The following is a 25,413-nucleotide window of genomic DNA, read 5'->3' as shown; positions in this document are numbered from 1 at the left end:
ATGATAGGATTAGTGCCATTTTAAGAAAAGATATCAGGCCGGGTGTGGTGGCTTATGCTTGTAATCCCAGCACTTTAGGAGGCCGAGGCAGGAGGATCATGAGGTCAGGAGTTCGAAACCAGCCTGGCCAACATGGTGAAACCCCGTCTCTATGAAAAATACAAAAATTAGCTGGGCGTGGTGGCGGGTGCCTGTAACCCCAGCTTCGTGGGAGGCTGAGGCAGGAGAATCACTGGAACCCAGGAGGCAGAGGTTGCAGTGAGCCGAGATCGCGCCGCTGCACTCCAGCCTGGGCGACAGAGCAAGACTGTCTTGGAGGGGGAAATAAAAGGCATCAGAGAACTTTCTCTGTTTCTTTGCCATGTGAGGACACAGTGAGAAGGTAGCTATCTATAAGCCAGGAAGAGAGCCTTCACTAGAAACTGGCCCAACTGGCACCTTGATCCAGAACTGTGAGAAAATAAATTTCTGTTGTTTAAACCACCCAGTGTGTGGTACTTTGTTAGGGAGCCTGAGCTGACTAAGACGTGCTAGGTTTATCACATTCCTCCTTTTAACTTTCAGGTTCTTCAAAATTTTTGTTTTACCTTGCCTCTGAGCTGTCTGTGATTTCTACATCTCATTGGCTCCTTTCTAAGTCACTCATGGCTATATGTCTCTTTCCAAAATACAACACCTATAATCTCCTTTGAAACTCAAAAAAATCCTGAGAAGGTTCAGGAAAATTATGACTTATCCTAGATCATATAGAAAGTAATGAAAAATAGGACTAGAACCAAGGTCTTTTGGTATTTTCCCACTAAATTATGCAGTAATATTTTTTCTTATTAATATAAATGTTATATATATTTATATTATATATAATATATAGAACATAAACATGTTATATTAATATAAATATATATACATATATGTATGTATACATATAACACATTTATATTAATATAACATGTTATATAATATATATAACATATATATAAATATTATATAATATTATAACATGTTATATATATAGTAATACGGAGTCTCGCTGTGTCGCCCAGGCTGGAATGCAGTGGCGTGATCTCGGCTCACTGCAAGCTCCACCTCCCGGGTTCACGCCATTCTCCTGCCTCAGCCTCCTGAGTAGCTGGGACTACAGGCGCCTGCCACCACGCCTGGCTAATTTTTTGTATTTTTAGTAGAGATGGGGTTTCACCATGTTAGCCAGGATGGTCTCGATCTCCTGACCTCGTTATCTGCCCGCCTCGGCCTCCCAAAGCGCCGGCATTACAGGAGCCGCTGCACCCGGCCTGTTATATAGGTTTTAGTAGAGACAGAATCTTGTTATGTTGCCCAGGCTAGTCTCAAATTCCAGGGCTCAAACAGTCCTCCTATCTCAGCCTCTCAAAGTGCTAGAACTACAGGTATGAGCCACTGTACCCAGCTAATAATTTTTTTCTGAATCAAAAATAGGGCATAAGACTAAGATAAATTTGTGAGCTTTATTTATAAGAAAAGGCTTAAAAATAGGAAAAGTTGGCCAGGCACGGTGGCTCATGCCTGTAATACCAGCACTTCGGGAGGCTGAGGCAGGAGGATTGCTTGAGGCCAGAAGTTTGAGACCAGGCTGGGCAGTATAGTAGTAAGACCCCATCTTTTAAAAGACTTTATAAATTAGCTGGATGCAGTGGCTTGTGCCTGTAGTCTCAGCTACTCAGGAGGGTGAGGTGAGTCACCCAGGAGTTGAAGGCAGCAGTGAGCTGTGACCATGCCACTGTTCTGTAGCCTGGGTGACAGAGTGAGATCCTGTCAATAGATAGATAGATATGCTTATTATATATTTGATCAGTTGTTTAAAATCACCTGAAATTTGGTCTGTTTATGAAAATCCAAACCATAAAGTCTCCAAGTGTAGGTCCTTCCCTCAAGATAGTAAAATTTTTTTTTAAGTTGATTGTTTTTAGGTCAGGGTTTGCCCAACTTTACCATGCCCTATGGTCTTAAATCGGTTCTGACTTAAGCATTTATATTACTTGCCTGGCCTTGTAGGCATTTGAGTTTGTGAATTCTAATGTGAATCATACATTTTGGCTGCGCAGTGGCTCACGCCTGTAATCCCAGCACTTTGGGAGGCCAAGGCAGGCAGATCACAAGGTCAGGAGATCAAGACCATCCTGGCTAACACGGTGAAACCTCGTCTCTACTAAAAATACAAAAAAGTTGGCCAGACGTGGTGGTGGGTGCCTGCTGTAGTCCCAGCTACTCTGGAGGCTGAGGCAGGAGAATGGTGTGAACCTGGGAGGCGGAGCTTGCAGTGAGTTGAGATCTTGCCACTGCACTCCAGCCTGGGCGACACAGTGAGACTCTGTCTCAAAAAAATAAAAAATGAAAAACAGACAAAAATTAGCTGGGCATGATGGCGCATGCCTGTGGTCCCAGCTACTTGGGAGGCTGAGGCAGGAGAATCACTTGAACTCGGGAGGTGGAGGTTGCAGTGAGCCGAGATCACTCGCCACTGCACTCTAGCCTGACAACAGAGCGAGACTCCGTCTCAAAAAAAAAATCATAAATTCCATAAAGGTTGAGATATTAAGTAGGAAGATTATTTAGAGAAAACCAGAAAGAAGGCTGGATCTAGGTAACAAGTAGAGTATAAGCCCCATGAGCAGGAACCCTACCTAACTCATTCTCTGCTGTCTCCCCTAACATCTCATAGATTGCAGAGTATTGAATGAATGAATGAATGAAGAATGAATAGCTGCCTTGTCTTCTCCCCACACCCTGCTATGTTGCCAGATTGTCCAGATGGAAGGAATGATCCTGTTCCTGCTTTTCCCATGGCCCACAGACAACTTGATTCCCTGTAAATCCCTATTTGATGTCCTAGCTCCCACTTCATCACTATTTAAATAATTACTCATAATCTCTGTAAATCTAATTGTAGTCACTTTCAGGGCATCATTTTCATAAACCTTGAATACTGGAGGTAGGAATAGAAACAATGTGTGTTGTCTTGATTATATAAGTTATTAGGGAGGAAAGAGTGAATGATCAGAAAGTTTTTTAGGCCTGACTTTGGAACATGTGACCTTCAGACAATCCCAACTCCACCTTTCCTGCAGGGGCTCCTTTCAATTCTTTTATTGTGTTGCTGTTGACTTAAAACTGACACCTGTGTGAAAGAGAAAGGTATTTGTAAAGAAAGGGATATCTCTTACATTGCTATGATGTAAGGGCAGGTGGCTGTTGCTCCTTCGAATTTACCAGTGATTACATTGTAACTTTATATATTCCAGTTTATGAATATAGATATTTAAAAATTGCTAGTCCTCATTCTAAGTAAATTGTTTATTAACAACATTTGTCCCCCAAGCCCTCCACCGTTTGGTATCTAAAAATAGAAGCATGCATAGTTTAATTTGTACATTTTATTTATTTATGAGATGGAGTTTCACTCTTGTTGCCCAAGCTGGAGTGCAATGGCACGATCTCAGCTCACTGCAACCTCTGCCTCCCGGGTTCAAGCAACTCTCCTGCCTCAGCCTCCCAGGTAGCTAGGATTACAGGCATGCGCCACCACGCCTGGCTAATTTTGTATTTTTAGTAGAGATGGGGTTTCTCCATGTTGGTGAAGCTGGTCTCAAACTCCCGACCTCAGGTGATCTGCCTGCCTCAGCCTCTCAAAGAGCTGGGATTACAAGCGTGAGCCTCTGCACCTGGCCAATTTGTACCTTTTATAAAGAAAGATTACAAAGGGGTTAATTGGAGAGAGAGAGTTATAGTCACATTCACATATTGTCCCTTTAAATTGAAGACAAGTATATCTAATGGAAAACAACACAAATAACATGAACCAGGTTTAACTTACAGACTGTGTAGGGGAGTGTTGAAACTGGAACCCAGTGATGCAGCTACTGAAGAATTTTGAATAAACTCATGAGAGGAATGGGAGAACTGCTCGCCCAAACACAGATGTCTGTGCCATCAGACTGCAGATGCATTGTGACTATAATCTCTTGAGAAAACTCCTAAGAGGACCCCTGTACTGTCTGGAAGACTAGTGAGTTTCACTACTATTCATAATAAAGTCTATAACCATGTACTCGACCAACATCAGAGCACCTGAAAATTTGTTAGACATGCATAATCATGCCAGGAATAGGTGCAAATAACTGCTGGATTTTGTTTGTTTGTTTTTTGTTTTTTGACGGAGTCTCCTCACACTTTCACCCTGGCTGGAGTGCAGTGGTGTGATCTTGGCTCACTGCAACCTCTGCCTCCCGGGTTCAAGTGATTCTTCTGCCTCAGCCTCCTGAGTAGCTGGGACTACAGGCACACACCACCACCCCCAGCTAATTTTTGTATTTTTAGTAGAGACGGGGTTTCACCATATTGATCAGGCTGGTCTCGAACTCCCAACCTCAGGTGATCTCCCCCCACCTCGGCCTCCCAAAGTGCTGGGATTATAGGTGTGAGCCACCGCACCAGCTAGAGTTGTCCTTTTTTAGATTTTCAAAATCTTTTGACACTTGTCATACCAAAAGCTATTTAGTAGAAAATGATCAAAGGAATAGGCAACATTAAGATGGATTTAAACATTAAAATTCTTTTTTTTTTTTTTTTTGAGATGGAGTCTTGCTCTGTCGCCCAGGCTGGAGTACAGTGGCACAATCTCGGCTCACTGCAAGTTCTGCCTCCTGGGTTTATGCCATTCTCCTGTCTCAGCCTGCTGTGTAGCTAGGACTACAGGCATCTGCCACTACACCCAGCTAATTTTTTGTATTTTTAGTAGAGACAGAGTTTCACTGTGTTAGCCAGGATGGTCTTGATCTCCTGACCTCGTGATCTGCCCGTCTCGGCCTCCCAAAGTGCTGGGATTACAGTTGTGAGCCACTGCGCCTGGCCTTTTTTTTTTTTTTTTTTTTTTTTTAATTGAGACAGAGTTTCACTCTGTCGCCCAGGCTGGGGTGCAGTGGCTCAATCTCGGCTCACTGCAACCTCCACAGCCTGGGTTCAAGCAATTCTCAGGCCTCAGCTTCCCGAGTAGCTGGAATTATAGGCGCCCGCCACCATGTCTGGCTAATTTTTGTATTTTTAGTAGAGACGGAGTTTCACCATGTTGGCCAGGCTGGAAACATTAAAATTCTTTAATTTGAAAAGAAAATGGTAGACTATGATTGAAGTCAGTTTATCTGGACAAAGTAAATTAAAATTGTTCATGAGATCCTAGAATACCATAACAGGCACCGCATAAAGTCAGAGAAAAAGGAAGCAGAACGTAATAGTATGGGCTAGTAGACTTTCTTCCCGTGTGTGTAAGGATCAAATAAGATGCTGAATATAAAGGTGCTGTCGTGACATTCATTGGGTGGCCCTGGAGGACACTCAATTCCAGGACCAGTCTGAAGGAACTGGCCTGTAAAAGGAAGATTTGGGGTGAGCAGTAAGGAGTAGTTGTCATAGGCAAAGGAGTTCCATGAGCTCCAGAGTCCTAGAATTGGGGGTATTTAGAAGAGTATAGGGAAAGGATTTAGGATGTGAGAGGAACTGATTGGTTATTAGAGGAATTTGAGAAGTGGTAGGAAACCCATGGCAGTATTGTAGAAGGGAAGGAGTTAACCGCTAATGCAGAGAAATATGTGATCATTATGAAAACTGGAGTGTGATGGTTGGGCACTGAGAATGAGGTGCTTGGGGATCTAGCTGTGTGAAGGGACTTGAAGTGAGAGCAGAGTTGAAAGACTGCTGATCTCGGTTTTAGAGAGCTCAGTTCTAGTCCTGAGACTGACTGACCTCATCCTTTTGATCATTTTGGATCTGTTTCATATATAAGATGAAGAGACTAGATTACGTTATTTCTAAATCCCTTCTACCTCTTAAATGATGTTTTTCAATTGATGTGGGGTCTGGTTATGTTGCCCAGACTTGTCTCAAACTCCTGGCCTCAAGTGATCCTCCCACCTCAGCTTCCCAGTGTGCTGGGATTCCAGGTGTGAGCCACCATGCCCAGCCTCTTTTAGCTCTTGATATTAAACTTTTTACTAAAAGAAGTTTTTTTGAGGCTTTAATAAAGTCACAGAAGACCAGACCACAGTTGATTACAAAGGAAAATTCAGACATTGTGGAGCATGTCTCTAACTCGGAAGGTGAAAAGGAAGGGTCTTTGTCAAATGATCAAATACTAGCATGAGTGGATCACCTAATTTGGCACTTGTAATGTTCAAACAGACTCTGATTTTCTTTTTTTTTTTTATTTGAGACAGAGTCTCACTCTGTCAGGCTGGAGTGCAGTGGCGCGATCTCGGCTCACTGCAAGCTCTGCCTCCCGGGTTCACACCATTCTCCTGCCTCAGCCTCCCGAGTAAGTAGGACTACAGGCGCCCGCCACCACGCCTGGCTAATTCTTTTGTAGTTTTAGTAGTGACGGGGTTTCACCATGTTAGCCAGGATGGTCTCTATCTCCTGACCTCGTGATCCGCCTGCCTCAGCCTCCCAAAGTACAGGCGTGAGCCACCGCACCCGGCCCAGACCCTGACTTTCAAGCCCATTTTCTGTATGCTTCCCAACTTAATTGACACAGCACTGGGGTTTCCACTGTTCTGTTCTTTTATAGCCTTGTTACTCAAGGTGTGGTCCATTGACCAGCAGCATCAGCATCACCTAGGAGCTTATTAGAAATGCAGAATATCAGGGCAAGCATGGTGGCTCATACCCTGTAATCCCAGCACTTTGAGAGACTGAGGTGGGAGGATCACTTGAGGCCAGGAGTTTGAGACCAGCCTGAGTACCATGGCGAGATCTTGTCTCCTATAAGTACTGCTCCTATAGCAGTGGTTCTCAAACTTTAACTGATATCAGAATCTCCAGAAGAGCTTGTTAAAACATAAATTGGCCAAAACTTCTGATTCAGTAGGTCTGGAATGAGGCCCAATAATTTGCTCTTTTCTTTTTTTCTTTTTTTTTTTTTTGAAACAGGGTCTCCTATCACCTAGGCCCTAGGCTGGAGTGCAGTGGCATGGTCATGGGTCCTGCAGCCTCAACCTCCAAGGCTCAAGGAATCCTTTCAGCCTCTGGAGTAGCTGGGACTATAGGTACACAGCCCTATGCCAAGCTAATTTTTAATTTTTTTGTAGAAACGAGATCTCTCCATATTGCCCAGACTGGTCTCGAACTCCTGGCCTCAAGTGGCCCTCTGGCATTGGCCTCCCAAAGTGCTGGGATTGCAGGCGTGAGCCACCATGCCCTTCCAAATTTGTTTTTTTGTTTGTTTGTTTTGTTTTTTTGAGACAGAGTCTTGTTTTGTCGCCCAGGCTGGAATGCAGTGGTGCGACCTCAGCTCACTGAAACCTCCACCTCCCAGGTTCAAGTGATTCTCCTGCCTCAGCCTCTTGAGTAGCTGGGATTACAGGCATGTGCCACCATGCTCGGCTAATTTGTTTATTTTTAGTAGAGATGGAGTTTCACCTTCTTAGCCACGATGGTTTCGATCTCCTTATCTTGTGATCCTCCTGCCTAGGCCTCCCAAAGTGCTGGAATTACAGGTGTGAGCCACCATGCCCGGCCCCAAATTTGTGTTTTGTTGTTGTTTTTGTTTTGTTTTCATTTCTGTTTTTTGAGATGTAGTTTCACTCTTGTTGCTCAGGCTGGAGTGCAATGGCTCGATCTCGGCTAGATCAGTGGCCCCCGGGTTCAAGTGATTCTTCTGCCTCAGCTTCCCAAGTAACTGGGATTACAGGCATGGGCCACCATGCCTGGCTAATTTTGTATTTTTAGTAGAGACGGGGTGTCTCCGTGTTGGTCAGGCTGGTCTTGAACACCCAACCTCAGTTGATCCGCCCGCCTCAGCCTCCCAAAGTGCTGGGATTACAGGCATGAGCCATCACACCTGGCCAATTTGCGTTTTTAATACCTTAAGAACTATTTATGTTTTTGCTAGGAAGTCTTTGTCTTTAATTATGTCCTGCTCATGATTATCTGTTTCAAGTTTGCTTTTAATCTCCCCAGTAAGACTATCTTGTTTTGTGTTATTTTTTCAACAGCTTTATTGATGTATAATTTGCATACCAAACAATTCACCTATTTAAAATGTATAAGTCAATAATATTTAGTATATTCACAGATACGTGCAACTATCACCACAGCCAATTTTATAACATTTTCTTTTTTTTTTTTTTGAGATGGGGTCTCGCTCTATCGCCCAGGCTGGAGTGCAGTGGCACGATGTCGGCTCACTGCAAACTCCACCTCCCGGGTTCACGCCATTCTCCTGGCTCAATTTTTTGTAGAGATGGGGTTTCACCGTGTTAGCCAGGATGGTCTCGATCTCCTGACCTTGTGGTCCGCCCGCCTCGGCCTCCCAAAGTGCTGGGATTACAGGCGTGAGCCACCGCGCCCGGCCTAACATTTTCATCATCAGAAAAAGAAAATAGGTAGAGCACTGAGAAATTTTAGGGCAGTGAAACTATGTAGTACAATGCTGTAATGATGGATATGTGTTGTTGTACACTTATCAAAACCCACAGGATGTACAACACCAAGAATGAACCCTAATGTAAACTTTGGGCTTTGGATGATAACGATGTGTCAACGGAGGTTCATCAGCTGTAACAACCACTCTGCTGTGGGGTGTTGATAGTGGGAGAGGCTACACGTGTGTAGGATAAGAAGCTATATGGAAACTCTGTATTCTCTGCTTTCTTTTGCTGTGAACCTAAAACTGCTCTAAAATAAAGTCTTTTAAGAAAGAAAGAAGTCCGGGCACGGTGGCTCATGCCTGTAATCCCAGCACTTTGGGAGGCCAAGACGGGCGGATCGTCTGAGGTCAGGAGTTTGAGACCAACCTGGCCAGCATGTTGAAACCCCGTCTCTACTAAAAATACAAAAATTAGCCAGGCGTGGTGGTGGGTGCCTGTAATCCCAGCTACTTAGGAGGCTGAGGCAGGAGAATCACTTGAATCCACGAGGTGGAGATTGCCCTAAGCTGAGATCATGCCATTGCACTCCAGCCTGGGCTTCAGAGTGAGACTCTGTCTCAAAAAAAAAAAAAAAGAAAGAACCTCCATATCCTTCATATCCTTTAGCTGTACCCCTTATCTCCACATCTCACCAGGACCCAGGTAACCACTAATCTTCCAACCATTAACCTTTTGTATTTCGATTACATTGCATAAGTACTTGGCAAGGTGCTAGATATATTTATTTATTTATTTATTTATTTATTTATTTATTTATTTTTTTTTTTTGAGACAGAGTCTCGCTGTGTCGCCCAGGCTGGAGTGCAGTGGCGCGATCTCGGCTCACTGCAAGCTCCGCCTCCCGGGTTCACGCCATTCTCCCGCCTCAGCCTCCGAGTAGCTGGGACTACAGGCGCCCACCACCACGCCCGGCTAGTTTTTTTGTATTTTTAGTAGAGACGGGGTTTCACCATGTTAGCCAGGATGGTCTCGATCTCCTGACCTCGTGATCCACCCGCCTCGGCCTCCCAAAGTGCTGGGATTACAGGCTTGAGCCACCGCGCCCGGCCTAGATATATTTATTAAGAGATTAATATGTATAAACAATTGCATCATCTAACTTAATCTCTATTATAACTGTGAGGTCTGAGTGTTTATTGTTATCTTAAAGCTGAGGATATTGAAACTTAAGATAGATTAAATAACTTGTAACATAACCAGTAAATGATGAAACTAGCGTTGTATCCTTGTACTATCATTTCAAAACTCATGCTCTTAACCTTTGTACCATAATATCTATTGTAGTAAACTGAATTTTCCAAGCTATGCAATATCTGTGAGAAACTTTACTAAGATATTTAAAATGTAATGGAAAGGCTTAACTTGTTTGGGCATGCTGTCTCCTTCACAAAATTTGCTGCATGTTCTTTTCTTTTAATAACCTCTTTATGTATCTCTCCACATTTTTCCTCAAGCTCCTATAAATGTACAGATACACTGTAGGGGCTTCTTGAGGGGTCATTATATAAAAATAGGATTATACTCTAAATATCACACTAAAACTTGCTTTTCTCACTATGGACATCTTCTGTTTCTAGAAATAGATCTAGCTGTGTTTTGAGTAGCTGTGTACTGTGCATATCATAATGTAACAGTTGTCTTATTGGTGGAAGTTGGGTTTTTTTGCTATTACGTACAATATTGCAGTTAATATCCTTATACATTTATCTTTGTGCTTTTACATACTATATCGGTAGATATGAATCAGAGGATTCTATGTATTACAACTTTTGATAGATGCTGCTCATTAGTTATTAAAAAGGTTATACCACTTGAGCAGCAGCATGCACAGTGATCTGGGTACATTTCCTCTCCACCAGGAGCTTAATGGAATGGCTGGATCCAGATGTATAGCAGATAAAGGACAAGGTCAGCCTAGGATACCTTGTGTCAAAAAAAAACAAGAAGTCCTCAAAGACAAATGGAGTCTTGTTGTTTGTTTTTTTGTGTTTTTGTTTTCAGATGGAGTCTCGCTGTGTCGCCCAGACTGGAGTGCTGTGGCATGATCTCGGCTCACTGCAACCTCCACCTCCCAGGTTCAAGCGATTTTCCTGCCCCAGCCTCCTGAGTAGCTAGGATTACAGGCACCCACTACCACACCCAGCTAATTTTTGTATTTTTAGTACAGACAGCGTTTCACCATGTTGATCAGGATGGTCTCAAACTCCTGACCTCAGGTGATCCACCCGCCTCAGCCTCCTGAAATTATGGGATGACAAGCATGAGCCACTGCGCCCAGCCTAATTTTTGTATTTTTAGTAGAGACAGGGTTTTGCCATATCAGCCAGGCTGGTCTTGCACTCCTGACCTCAGGTGATCCACCCGCCTCAGCCTCCCAAAGTGCTAGGATTACAGGCCTGAGTCTTGTATAAAGGATACAAAGAGCCAGCTAGAAGAGGCTCTGAATGACCAAATTTGGAACAATTTGAATATCAAACAAACCATTGTAATTATACCACACTAAAATTTTTTAAAAATTAGTGCATCTCTACTGATACTAAAAGATGGTAGGGAAGAAAGTAAAGCTCTTTTAAAAAGAAGGATATGGCTGGGTGTAGTGGCTCACGCCTGTTATCCCAGCACTTTGGGAGGCTGAGGTGGTTGCATCACCTGAGGTCAGGAGTTTGAGACCAGCCTGGCCAGCATGGCGAAACCCCGTGTCTACTAAGAATACAAAAAATTAGCTGGGTGTGGTGGCAGGCACCTGTTATCCAGCTACTCTGGAGGCTGTAGCAGGAGAATCGCTTGAACCTGGGAGGTGGAGGTTGCAGTGAGCTGAGATAATGCCATTGCACTCCAGCCTGGGCAACAAGAGTGAAACTCCGTCTCAAAAAAAAAAAAAAAAAAAGAAGATACTAGCCATTAAGGGTAGAAGGAATGACAATACTTTAAAAATTCACCATTTTGTAATCCCCAGTATGATATGGGAAATTAAATTTAGGCAAGGATCATCATGGAGGCGAATATCCTGGTGAGAAGCTGTTGGGCTGTTCACATGGTGCCATAGATTACTTACTCATCAAACATAAAGGGAAAAACATGTCTTTACACTAGAGAAATCCTACAGTTACCACCTTAACCAGATCGTCAAAGTCAGCATCACTAGCGCAGGAAATCATGATGTTAATGTATTATTTTGTTGGATGCAGTAAGAAGTACCGAATTCACTTATGAAGCATTCTTTCCAAAAATGTTTAAGCAACCTTCATGTTTATCTGCAGGATTACCTTCTTTAGTTAGAGATTGTAAATTATTCCCGGTCTCTACTAAAAAAATACAAAAAATTAGCCGAGTGTGGTGGCAGGCGCCTGTAGTCCCAGCTACTCGGGAGGCCGACGCAGGAGAATGACGTCAACCTGGGAGGCGGAGCTTGCAGTGAGCCGAGATCGCGCCACTGCACTCCAGCCTGGGTGACAGAGCGAGACTTGGTCTCAAAAAAAAAAAAAAAAATTGTAAATTATTTTACTATATGACCTTAGGTAGGTTATGTTAGTGACTTGTCTGAGTCTCAGAGCCCTTCTTTGTAAAACAGTGACACTGAATCAGAAAAAACGTATGAAAGTAACCTAGCATGTAGTTGTAAGAATGTAACACTAGTTCAGCTCTGCTGTCAGAATCCATTCATAGCCATCAAGTATATAGCTGAATGAAAACTACATTTCTCTTTTTCACATCTTATTTCCTTACCTAATTCGATGTAATTTGATGGCATGCTTTATGAATTCTCTATACTTGCTTAGATCCATAAGCTATGAAGCCCCAAGTATGCCATAAACCCTCTAATCCAAAACGTTCAAGGGACATTTTAGGTAACAGAGCATGGGATTAGAGTATTTCTATACTCATTAGAAATTTACGTTGACTTATATGAAACTACCAGTTTTGTAGATTAAAAATGGTGAAATATCAGCAATGTCATGTGATTCAATCTAATAATGTGCTTTAGTGGCGGAAGCTTAGTACATCATCAGCATTTGCCAAGCATTCCTTCTTTTTCCTTCCTTATGGCTTTAGAAAAAGATTTGCTCAGAGGAGGAGAGAAGGATTTGTATTGAGCCAAGTTTTAAGGAAATTGTGATGTGAACTCTAAATCTATTGTGATGTATATTCTAAATATTTTTGGGTATTTCTTCATTTTATATTCTCCTCTCCTCCCATGTACTATAGTTACTCTTTCCAATCACGTCTTACCTCTTGGCTTTTCTTTCCAGGTAGTGGGAAATGAGACAAAGCTTTTCTTTTTCTGTACTTTAAATTCTGGATTGGTCTTTTTGAATAGGCAGTTGCAGAATTTTGAAAACATGAGCAAGAATAATTTACTTCAAGTCCCAGCTGGTTCTCTTCCAAAGATAGCACTTAGAAATGATAATGTACTTTTTTCCTTTGTACCCTGGTTCCTAGTAGAATGTGGAAGGTAAGACAGATGGATGGATTTTGAGTACATGTCATTTTATAGAATATAAACAATGGCCGGGTGCGGTGGTTCATGCCTATAATCCCAGCACTTTGGGAGGTCAGGTGTTCGAGACCAGCCTGACCAACATGGTGAAACCCTGTCTCTACCAAAAATATAAAAATTAGTTGGGCATGGTGACACGCCCCTATAGTACCAGCTACTTGGGAGGCTGAGGCAGGAGAATCGCTTGAACGTGGGAGGTGGAGGTTGCAGTGAGCCAAAATTGTGCTACTGCACTCCAGTCTGGGTGACAGAGCAAGACTCTGTCTCAAAAAAAAAAAAATATATATACATATATACATATATATATATAAACAATGAAGTAATAATTCATAGGAGATTGGAAAGTTTCCAGCTGTGAAGGGAGTATTGAAATTACATCATAGCAAGAATTCTTCCTGGAGTACGGCCCTTATAACAAGAGTCGTAATTGTTAGGCCGGGCGCGGTGGCTCAAGCCTGTAATCCCAGTACTTTGGGAGGCCGAGGCGGGTGGATCACGAAGTCAGGAGATCGAGACCATCCTGGCTAACATGGTGAAACCCCGTCTCTACTAAAAATACAAAAAACTAGCTGGGCGTGGTGGCGGGCGCCTGTAGTCCCAGCTACTCGGAGGCTGAGGCAGGAGAATGGCGTAAACCCGGGAGGCGGAGCTTGCAGTGAGCTGAGATCGGGCCACTGCACTCCAGCCTGGGTGACACAGCGAGACTCCGTCTCAAAAAAAAAAAAAGAGTCGTAATTGTTACTCCCTTCAGAAAGTGGCGTATCTTCCTTAAAGAAACTGTGCTGGGCAATTGTGTATGGTTTTAATATTCCTAACCCTCCTTTTTATTTCCTCAAACAAGAAGAAACAAATTCATGGAATACCGTCCCTCTCAAGGAAATGTGATCAACCCTGCATATAAATAGCTTTATTAAAATCCTTAGTTGTTGGCAAGCCATATCATTGCCAGTTTGAAAGTTACTGTTTGTCTTCTAGACAGCTGCTCAGGAAGCAATCTTGCATGCGTCTGGAAATGGCACAACCAAGGACTACTGCATGCTTTATAACCCTTATTGGACAACTCTTCCAAGTACCCTAGAAAATGCAGTAAGTAAATCACAGTTACTATTCATAAACATAAAAATAGTGAAGAAGGAGGCTGGGTGCGGTGGCTCATGCCTGTAATCCCAGCAATTTAGGAGGCCGAGGTGGGCGGATCGCGAGATCAGGAGATTGAGACCATCCTGGCTAACACGGTGAAATCCCGTCTCTACTAAAAATAGAAAAATTAGCTGGGTGTGGTTGGGGGTGCCTGTAGTCCCAGCTACTCAGGAGGCTGAGGCAGGAGAATGGTGTGAACCCAGAAGGCGGAGCTTGCAGTGAGCTGAGATTGTGCCAGTGCACTCCAGCCTGGGCGACAGAGCAATACTTTGTCTCTTTAAAAAAAAAAAAAAAAAAAGTGAAGATGGCTGGGTACAATGGCTAATACCTGTAATCTTAGCACTTTGGGATGTCAAGATGGGAGGATTGTTTGAGACCAAGTGGTCAAGACTAATCTGGTCAGCATAGTGACACCCTGTCTCTATTTAAAAAGAAAAAAGAGAAAATATTGAAGAAGTGAAAATGAGTGATAATTATGTTTTATTGTGTGAAACCATTGTAATGTATAGTTGTTAATAAATAATAATTTTATTGATTTTTCTCAAGTATTTTTCTCTCTAGGAAAATAGGGAATTTTAAAATACTTAATTCTAAGCCTAAATATTTCTAATTCAAACGATATTGTCTTAAACCAATATTGATAACTGAATGCAGTATTTATAACTGAATGCATTTAGGATGAAATATGATTTTTATCATGTTAAGAAGACATTTCTTATTTTCAGACTTCCGTTAGTTTGATGAATCTGACTTCCACACCACTATGCAACCTTTCTGATATTCCTTCTGTTGGCATAAAGAGCAAAGCAGTTGTGGTTCCATGGGGAAGCTGCCATTTTTTTGAAAAAGCCAGAATTGCACAGAAAGGAGGTGCTGAAGCAATGTTAGTTGTCAATAACAGTGTCCTAGTAAGTTATAAAAACGATCATAACTTATTTTGAGTTCATGATGTGAAATTTCACAAAAATGGAATTAACGTCTTTGTGTGTGGTTTAGAGGCTGAGTTTTGAATAATCTGATGGCAAGATTCTTTGTAAATAAATAATCAAGATCTCATAGGCATTTACTTGGAAAGTTTTTCAGTTTTTCTATTCCTAGAGCAGATAAGACTTTGTTAGAAACATATATATATATTCATATATATATTCATATATAGGTATATATATTCAGATATAGGTATATATATTCATATATAGGTATATATGTATTACACATACATAATATATATCATAAATGCTCTATATATTGTAGCATTTATCAGTTTAAGTTCATGTTAAAAGGATTCAATTTTGAGAACTTACAGAATATTAAGAAAGAATACCTGACATTTTTGTCTTATAAAGAAAGCTGTAATATTGATATTTAGTGGAATAGTATTTTATTCTATAATATATTAGTAGTAAATAAGTTTTCATAATTTTTTTTTCTTTTAGTTTCCTCCCTCAGGTAACAGATCTGAATTTCCTGATGTGAAAATACTGATTGCATTTATAAGCCACAAAGACTTTAAAGATGCAAACCAGGTAAATTAGCAATTACATATTAGATAAAGTTTATAAATACTATATCTCTTTATATTTAATCACTGATGTTTAATTTTGAGTGCTATATTTGCTCCATTTGCCAACAAGAAGCTATAAGGCCTATCAAGTTTTTCTTTGGAAAATACTCATCTCTCATTTGGCACAAAGTGTCTCAAAGCCTAAACTTTAGAAAGGATGTTTGTTTTCAGTTCTTTAAAAGTCTCTTGTCATGTCATTTATCTTAACTTTAAATTCCTGAACAAAATATGACTGTGTAGAACACTGCACTTTAGAGATTTTATAAACCAAAGCATATCATCATACTTTTGACTAGAGAATATATCATGTCATCAGACAATAATTCTAGCCTTCTTGACTGTCTGATGTATAATGTCCGTTGCAGAGTGAAATGTAGACTATTGCTGTTATGACTATAGTAGAGAAAAAAGTTATTCCTGTGTTTAACTGTTATTTTGCCTTTCAGATTCTGGGAAATAACATTACTGTGAAAATGTATTCTCCATCGTGGCCTGACTTTGATTATACTATGGTGGTTATTTTTGTAATTGCTGTGTTCACTGTGGCATTAGGTGGATACTGGAGTGGACTAATTGAATTGTAAGTTTAATTAACTTAAGCATTTTTGTAATCAAGGGTTAAAAATTTCTGCAATCATTTTAATTATATAACAACATAAAAATTGTATCTGCCCTCAGAATGTGATGCTAGTAAGCCCAGTCTGCAGGTTTGTCCTCATGTAGATCATTCATGTTTTCACCAGAGAGAAAAGAGTCACAGATTTCTCTAACTCTTCCACTGTCAGAGGAACACTGACATCACATCAGAGACTCTTTTAAGTTAAAATGTTTAATTCTGTCTCCCAGGAAGGGTCATGGGAGATATCCTAATATGCCTATTGATTTAGATTGGAAGAAAATAAGCAAGAGAAAGTAGGGAGTTTCTCAGCTCCTCCTGGGCTGAGTCATTACAGTGTGGCCTCATCATTCTGTTTTATGCTTTAGGAATTCTAAGGATGTTAGTAATGTCCACCTTTTTTCTTCACTTAGTCAAGATTTATTTCAAGGCTTGAAAACATTCAGGCCAACTAAAATGGTACTACTGTCACTTTTTTTTTTTTTTTTTTAGCAAATTCTATTTAATTTCCTTTCTCTTTCTTTCTTGCTTTAATTGTACTTTAAGTTCTAGGGTACATGTGCACAACATGCAGGTTTGTCACATATGTATACATGTGCCATGTTGGTGTGCTGCACCCATTAACTCATCATTTACATTAGGTATATCTGCTAATGCTATCTCTCCCCACTCCCCCCACTGTCACTTTTTATAATACATAAATAGGCCAGGCGCGGTGGCTCACGCCTGTCATCCCAGCACTTTGGGAGGCCGAGGAGGGCAGATCACCTGAGGTCAGGAGTTTGAGACAAGCCTGGCCAACATGGTGAAACCCTGTCTCTACAAAAAATACAAAAATTACCTGGGTGCAGTGGTGCATGCCTATAATCCAGCTACTTGGGAGGCTGAGGCAGGAGAATCGTTTGAACCCAGGAGGCGGAGGTTGCAATGAGCCGAGATTGCGCCATTGCATTCCAGCCTAGGTGACAAGAGTAAGACTACGTCTCAAAAACGAACAAACAAACAAACAAAAAATAATATAAAACTTTGAAAAATGTAGACACGGTTAAATAACCGCTATACACCACACTATTCAATTCTCAAAAGCAATGGCTATTTAGCAAACTGTAAGGTAACAGTAAAATATCAGAGAACTTTTATACATTTAGAGAACATAATTAGCAGCAAGCTAGTCAGACAAAACAAACACAAATGTTGTTACATTTTCCTTTTTTTTTTTTGATACAAAGTCTTGCTCTGTTGCCAGGCTGGAGTACAGTGGTGCTATCTTGGCTCACTGAAAACTCCACCTCCAGGGTTCAAGTGATTCTCCTGCCTCAGCCTCCCGAGTAGCTGGGACTACAGGCCACACCACCATGCCCAGCTAATTTTTGTATTTTTAGTAGAGATGGCATTTCACCATGTTGGCCAAGATGGTCTTGATCTCTTGACCTCATGATCTGCCCGCCTTGGCCTCCGAAAGTGCTGGGATTACAAGCATGAACCACCGTGCCCGGCCTCCATGTTTGTTTTTAATTTTGCTTTATAAAGCCACTGATAAATTGAGATATCTCTCAAGTATAGGATTTCTCACATTAAAAATTGTATATTTATATATATATCTTTTAGAGATGGAGTCTTGTTCTGTTGTTCTGTTACGTAGGCTGGAGTGCAGTGGCATGATCTCAGCTCACTGCAACCTCTGCCTCCCAGATTCAAGTGCTTCCCCTGCCTCACCCTCTTTAGTTGCTGGGATTACAGGTGCCTGCCACCATGCCTGGCTAGTTTATGATGAGTTTTCACCATGTTGGCCAGGCAGGTCTTGAACTCCTGACCTCAGGTGATCTGCCCACCTCAGCCTCCCAAAGTGCTGGGATTACAGGTGTGAGCCACCAGGCTCAGCCTAAAAATTGTATTTTCTAGCCTTGGAAACATAGCAAGACCTCATCTCTTCTAAAAATAAAAAAATTAGCCTGGTGTAGTGGCACACGCCTCTAGCCCCAGCTACTCAGGAGGTGGAGGTGAGAGGATTGCTGGAGCCCAGCAGTTTCAGGTTACAGGGAGCTGTGATTGTGCCACTGCACTCCAAGCTGGGCAACAGAGTGAGAGCCTACTCAAAAAAAAAAAAAAAAGGCCAGCTGCAGTGACTCATTTTCGGGAGGTCGAGGTGGGCAGTTCACTTGAGCCCAGGAGTTCAAGACCAGCCTGGGCAACATGGTGAAACCCCATCTTGGCCGGGTGCAGTGGCTCACACCTGTAATCCTAGCTCTTTCGGAGGCCGACGCGGGCGGATCACGTGAGGTCAGGAGTTCGAGATCAGCCTGGCCCACATGGCGAAACCCCATCTCTACTAAAAATACAAAAATTAACCAGGTGTGGTGGCGTGCACCTGTAGTCCCAGCTACTCAGGAACCTAAAGCAGGAGAATCACTTGAACCCAGGAGGTGAAGGTTGCAGTGAGCCAAGATTATCCCATTGCACTCCAGCCTGGGTGACAAAGCGAAACTCCATCTCAAAACAAAACAAAACCCGTCTCTACAAAAAAATAAAAAATAAAAATTATACTTTCTAAATATTTTTATTGAAAGAAATGAAAAAGCCGCAAACTGCATTGTTTGCCATAAACTCATACACCAAAAAGTAAAATGCAATCCAACTGAATCTGTTTATGCTTCCCTTTTCTCCAACAACAGCTTTAAATGTTTGCTGTATACTTTATAAATTTTATTAAAATCAGTTCTAATTAATTTATGCAGATTAGGGGAAATGATTTATAATTAATTATCCTTAAAATTACCTGCTACAAACTTCTAACCCTACTGCCCCCATAGCCAGCACATCTGCTGCTAAAGTGAACAATGATGCAATGTACTATTTGTGGGGGCCCAAAGCATCTGTAGTCTTGATTTCCTGAATACCCAAAGATTTCAACTTTCTGCCACTTTAAACAAAAAGACTCAAATGGCCAAAATTATACAGTGAGAGAAAAAATCTATAGCATGAAGATCAACTAAAACTTTAAAGCATGTCCATATTTTCATTTAAATACAGAAATTTCAAATATACACAAAATTTGGATTTTCCTATTTAGTAGTAACCTTAACTCGGTCTCCCTACAGTTTTGTACTTTTGGCTCTAAATTAAAATGAGCAATATACATAGAAGAGTCAATATATATTCATAACTCTCAATGAAAAAAATGTGCCCAGAGCATATTATTTCATGTATGAAGGGCAAAATATATTTGCCTTGTGAATTGATCTATAGCTTCCATTTAAAAGGTCTTATCTGGGCCAGGCATGGTGGCTCACGCCTGTAATCCCAGCACTTTGGGAGGCCGAGGCAGGTGGAGCACAAGGTCAGGAGATCGAGACCACGGTGAAACCCCGTCTCTACTAAAAATAAAAAAAATTAGCTGGGCGCTGTGGCGGGTGCCTGTAGTGCCAGCTACTCAGGAGGCTGAGGCAGGAGAATGGCATGAACCCTTGCAGTGAGCCGGGATTGCGCCACTGCACTCCAGCCTGGGCGAGACTCCGTCTCAAAAAAAAAAAAAAAAAGATCTTATCTGTAACTAAATGAAGCTAAAGTTATTTGTAATTTCTTAAATACTAAAATTTGATTGACTTGCATCAAGAGGGAAATGTTAGAGTTTAACAAGTGTAGGTTCCTGGAGCATTGAGCTTTAAACATTTTACGTATTTGGAAAGCATGTTTCAAGATATATCAGTCACATCTTTCATATGAGTAAGCTTGTTTTTTTCCTTCTTTATTAATCTTTAATCTTTTCTTTTTGAGATGGAGCCTCACTCTGTCACCCAGGCTACAGTGCAATGGTGCGATCTTGACTCATTGCAACCTCCACCTCCCAGGTTCAAGCAATTCTCCTGCCTTAGCCTCCCAAGTAGCTGGGATTGTAGGTGTGAACCCCCACATCCCGCTAATTTTTTGTATTTTTTTTAGTAGAGATGGGGTTTTGCCATGTTGGCCAGGTTGGTCTCGAACTCCTGACCTCAGGTGATCCGCCGGCCTCGGCCTCCCAAAGTGCTGGGATTACAGGTGTGAGCCCCTGCGCCTGGCAATTATTAATCTTTATAAAGCATAGTATGTAAGATCTCCATATCTCTAAAATCATTTTGTGTATTACTTAGGGAAACTTTAGAAATAATTTTCCAAAAGCTGCTGATTTATTAAAAATGTTTTCCTATTTATTATAGATTCTTCCTGTACTTCCATTACTATGTAAATTTTTTTGTTTTCTAGAATAGTGCTTCTCAAACTGTAAAGTGCATACACTTATCTAGAGATCTTATTAAAATATAAATTCAGGCCAGGCGTGGTGGCTTACACTTGTAATCCCAGCGCTTTGGGAGGCCAAGGCAGATAGATCTCTTGTGCCCAGGAATTTGAGACCAATCTGGGCAGCATAGTGAGACCCATCTCTACAAAAAAAATTTAAAAATTAGTTGGGTGTGGTGACATGAACCTATAGTCCTAGCTACTCAGGAGGCTGATGTAGGAGGACCATTTGAGCCCAGGAGTTTCAGGCTGCAGTGAGCTGTTATCATGCCACTGCACTCAAGCCTGGGCAGCAGAGCAAAATCCTCTCTCAAAAAGATAACAATAAGAATAATAAAATACAAATTCAGATTTAGTAGGTTTGGGATAGGGGCCCAGATTCTGTATTCTTTTTTTTTTTTTTTTTTTTTTTTTTTTTTTTTGAGACGGTGTCTCGCTCTGTCACCCAGGCTGGAGTGCAGTGGCGCAACCCCGGCTCACTGCAACCTCCACCTCCCAGGTTCAAGCAATTCTCCTGCTTCACCTTCCCCAGTAGCTGGGATTACAGGTGCACGCCTGCACGCCTGACTAATTTTTTGTATTTTAGTAGAAACGGGGTTTCACCGTGTTGCCCAGGCTGGTTTCAAACTCCTGAGCTCAGGTAATCCGCCTGCCTCAGTCTCCCAAAGTGCTGGGATTACAGGTGTATGCTACCATGCCCAGCCCGATTCTGCATTTTTAACAAGCTCCCAAGTGATTTAGCTGGCCCATGGACCCACACTTTGAGTTTAGCAAGGCAAGCTTTTTTATATACACGTTAGGACAAGCTCCTCCTTGAGAAAATTGGAAATTGGAGGAGAATACATACCAGCTTTTTTATTTGTAAAACATGATGATGGAGCAGAAACAAGTAATTTGTTGCCTTCAGAAACCAGACTGGGAGAGGAAATGTCCCATACCTGCAGGATCATGGATTTTAAAATTGAGGGGGCTGATTCTAAGAGCAAAATAAAGATACAGAGAAATAAGTGTATGTGGGAGGAGAAAGGGGTGGTGACCATATGGAGAAAGAGAATATGAATCAGTGATACAAAGGAAAAAGTTCCATACAAAGAATTATTAAAAACACAAGGCCCATCATTTAGCAAGTAATGATAGTTGGATGGAAAGAGAGTAAGGCTTAGGGAAGGGAAAATGTGCCAGGACAGGGTGCCTCACAACCCAAAATTACTCTGCCAAATGAGAGATGTACCTTAAGCAAAAGGGAAAGATGCCTGGGTTCTATAGAAAGACTTTTCAGCAGTGTTAAAATCTTTTTTTTTTTGGAGATAGAGTTTTGCTCTTGTCGCCTAGGTTGGAGTGCAATGGCGTGATCTTGGCTCACTGCAACCTCTGCCTTCTGGGTTCAAGCAATTCTCCTGCCTCAGCCTCCCAAGTAGCTGGGATTACAGGCATGCACCACCATGCCCAGCTAATTTTTGTATTATTAATAGAGATGTGGTTTCACTATGTTAGCCAGGCCAGTCTTGAACATCTGAAATCAGGTGATCTGCCTGCCTCGGCCTCCCAAAGTGCTGGGATTACAGGCGTGAGCCACCATGCCCAGCCTAAAATCTTTTTATAGTAAGGTCACTGGTCCTCAGCCTTTATAACCTCTAGATGACATGCAAGAAAGCTTAGGTTCCTGTTGCATATGGCTCTCAAGCTGATATGAAAATTCAATTTTTTTTCCAAAAAAGATGAATTGTAATTTTTTTTTTTTTTTTTTTTTTTTTTTTGAGTTAGAGTCTCACTGTCACCCAGGCTGGAGTGTGGTGGTACGCGATTTTTGCTCACTGCAACCTCTGCCTCCCAGGTTCAAGCGATTCTCCTGCCTCAGCTTCTCAAGTAGCTAGGATTACAGGCACGTGCCACCACACCTGGCTAATTTTTGTATTTTTAGTGGAGATGGATTTTCATCATGTTGGCCACGCTGGTCTCAACTCCTGACCTCAAGTGATCTGCCCACCTTAGCCTCCTGAAGTGCTGGGATTACAAGTGTGAGCCACCACAATTGGCAGAATTGTAATATTTTAGTGTGATATAAATCTAGTACACTGTATGCTTTCCTTAAATAAATTGCCTGTGCTTTTTAGTTCAATGACTATGAATATATAAATCTTTATTATGGCTTGTATGTGTACTATGACAAAAATTTCTTTAAATGTATTTCTGCAGTGACAGATATCATAATTAGCACCTTTTTACACTCAGGTACCACATTTATAGAAATTTATTTAATACCCTGTCATTCAGCTCTAGAGTTTCAGGGGAGGTGCTAGTGTGTCTCCATCAACTCTCTCCCTACTCTTTTCCCAGGCAATCTACTTAGAGTCACAGATGCTTAATACAGTAGCCATCTCAGTCAACAGTTTTCCAGTAAGAAAGTGGCTTGTTGGTACACAGTTGGGAAATATGCAGTTCGAAAGGAATACACTCTTTTAGGCCAGGCTTGGTGGCTCATGCCTGTAATCCCAGCCCTTTGGGAGGCCAAGGCAGTTGAATCACTTGAGCTCAGCATTCGTGACCAGCATGGGTAACACAGCAAAACCCTGCCTCTTTTTTTTGTTTGTTTTTAAATTTAATTTTTAAAACTATATTAAAAGAAATAAACTTTTTTAACCTAAATTTTGTGTTGAGCCCAGACATAATGAGCAGGGCCAGGATTTGCACAGGAAGGAGCAGAGTTTAGAACAAAGTTGTTGAAAAGTATTCAAAAGTAGTATTAATAATATGTCGTAGATTGCATATAACTAGGAGGAGACAGTAAGGTTGACAAGAGATTGCCCAGCAAACAACAGTTGCAGGTATTTTCCTCTTTGACTTCTGTCTCTGTTATTAGCTCTGTGGCCTAGCAAGAGTTGAGACAATATTTTGTTATCTTAAATAAAGGTAGGACAAAGTTATGCCTTGAATTTCTTTTGAGTCCTTTATAATACATTGATGAGCATAGACTAGGCATATAGTAAATGCTAAGTTGATTGAGAGGAGAATTTAGCATTTGCATTTAAGAGAAGTGGCCAGGTGCAGTGGCTCACGCCTGTAATCCCAGCACTTTGGGAGGCCAAGGTGGATGGGTTGCCTGAGCTCAGGAGTTCAAGACCAGCCAGGGCAACACGGTTAAACCCCGTCTCTACTAAAATACAAAAAATTAGCCTGGCCTACCAGCATGTGCCTGTAGTCCCCGCTACTCGGGAGGCTGAGGCAGGAGATTTGCTTGAACCCGGGAGGCAGAGGTTTCAGTGAGCAGAGATCGCGCCAGCTGCACTCCAACCTTGGCAATAGAGCAAGACTCTGTCTCAAAAAAAAAGAGAAGCTAATTTTTAGAAGTACTTTACTGTCTGTAAGTTGATAATAGTAAGTTTGTAAGAAGCTTTGGTTTTAGTTTGAAATTTATTGTGTCAATATAATTTTCAAATTAGGTAATATAAACATCCACAAGTATTAATTTGTTTATATAATAAATGTCATCTCTTTCAGCAATTTTGCCTGCAGAAAAAAATGTTTCAAAAGTTAGTGGTTGAGAACAGATCATCTCTGGAGGGTAGCATTTAAGAGGTTTTTACTTTCTAGATTACGTATTTCTTTTTAGGGTACAGTTTTTAAAAAGTACCTTACTTGCTATAACAAGATATCTTAGAAAAATAATAAAATAAAAATATTTTAATAAATAAAAATACATTGCTTTCTTCAGAAACACATTTAAATTGGTGTTAGAGAGAGATTTTTTAAATAACTGTGCTTGGCTAAGATTTGCTAAAGTTCCTTTGTGTTTGTACAGGGAAAACTTGAAAGCAGTGACAACTGAAGATAGAGAAATGAGAAAAAAGAAGGAAGACTATCTAACTTTCAGTCCTCTTACAGTTGTCATATTTGTGGTCATCTGCTGTGTTATGATGGTCTTACTTTATTTCTTCTACAAATGGTTGGGTAAGAAGTCATATTTTATGTTTGTTACTGTTAACATGCATTCTTTTCACTGACTCTTACTAGATTTATGTTTTCCTTTAAGCCATTCTACCTGGAAAACTTATGTGAATAATTTGGTTAATAATAATTTTTTAAATTGTCTCACTGACTAATACTAGATTTATCTTTTCCTTTAAGCCATTCTACCTGGAAAACTTATATGAATAATTTGGTTAATATTATTATTTTTTTAATTATCAGTGTTAGGTCTCTGTTACTCTGAGATATAAATATTCAGATTAAAAATACACTATGCGCCAGGAGCAGTGGCTCATGCCTGTAATCCCAACACTTTGGGAGGCCAAGGTGGGTGAATCACCTGAGGTTGGGAGTTTTAGACCAGCCTGACCAACATGGAGAAACCTTGTCGCTTCTAAAAATACAGAAATTAGCCGGGCGTAGTGTTGCATGCCTATAATCCCAGCTACTCGTGAGGCTGAGGCAGGAGACTCGCTTGAACCTGGGAGGCGGAGGTTGCGGTGAGCCGACATTGCGCCATTGCACTCCAGCCTGGGCAACAAGAGCGAAACTCCATTTCAAAAAAAAAAAACTGGCCGGGCGCGGTGGCTCAAGCCTGTAATCCCAGCACTTTGGGAGGCCGAGATGGGCGGATCGCAAGGTCAGGAGATCGAGACCATCCTGGCTAACACGGTGAAACCCCGTCTCTACTAAAAAAAAAATAGAAAACACTAGCCGGGCGAGGTGGCGGGCGCCTGTAGTCCCAGCTACTTGGGAGGCTGAGGCAGGAGAATGGCGTGAACCCGGGAGGCGGACCTTGCAGTGAGCTGAGATCCGGCCACTGCACTCCAGCCTGGGCGACAGAGCAAGACTCCGTCTCAAAAAAAAAAAAAAAAAAAAAAAAGTACGTTATGTTTTCAGA

At 41.4% G+C, this 25,413-nt stretch overlaps 1 protein-coding gene across 5 annotated transcripts in view; it reads left to right on the top strand.

The window, feature by feature from the left end:
• Positions 1-25,413, top strand: part of SPPL2A (signal peptide peptidase like 2A) — a 63,026-nt gene that overhangs the window by 5,331 nt on the left and 32,282 nt on the right. For 4 of the 5 annotated variants that reach the window (XM_050797171.1, XM_050797170.1, XM_050797172.1 and 1 more), the window contains 5 exons: positions 13,930-14,040; positions 14,820-15,002; positions 15,528-15,617; positions 16,102-16,235; positions 24,346-24,494. In XM_050797171.1, the coding sequence (XP_050653128.1) occupies positions 13,930-14,040; positions 14,820-15,002; positions 15,528-15,617; positions 16,102-16,235; positions 24,346-24,494 (667 nt within the window). Of the gene's footprint in view, positions 1-2,477; positions 4,043-13,929; positions 14,041-14,819; positions 15,003-15,527; positions 15,618-16,101; positions 16,236-24,345; positions 24,495-25,413 lie in introns of those variants that run through there. The other variant, XM_050797173.1, reaches the window with a different exon arrangement.

This window comes from Macaca thibetana, chromosome 7 (assembly GCF_024542745.1).
Source record: "Macaca thibetana thibetana isolate TM-01 chromosome 7, ASM2454274v1, whole genome shotgun sequence".
Taxonomy (NCBI): Eukaryota; Metazoa; Chordata; class Mammalia; order Primates; family Cercopithecidae; genus Macaca; species Macaca thibetana.
The sequence above is the reverse complement of the archived record's forward strand: the minus strand, read 5'-3'. Positions and strand labels throughout refer to the sequence as shown.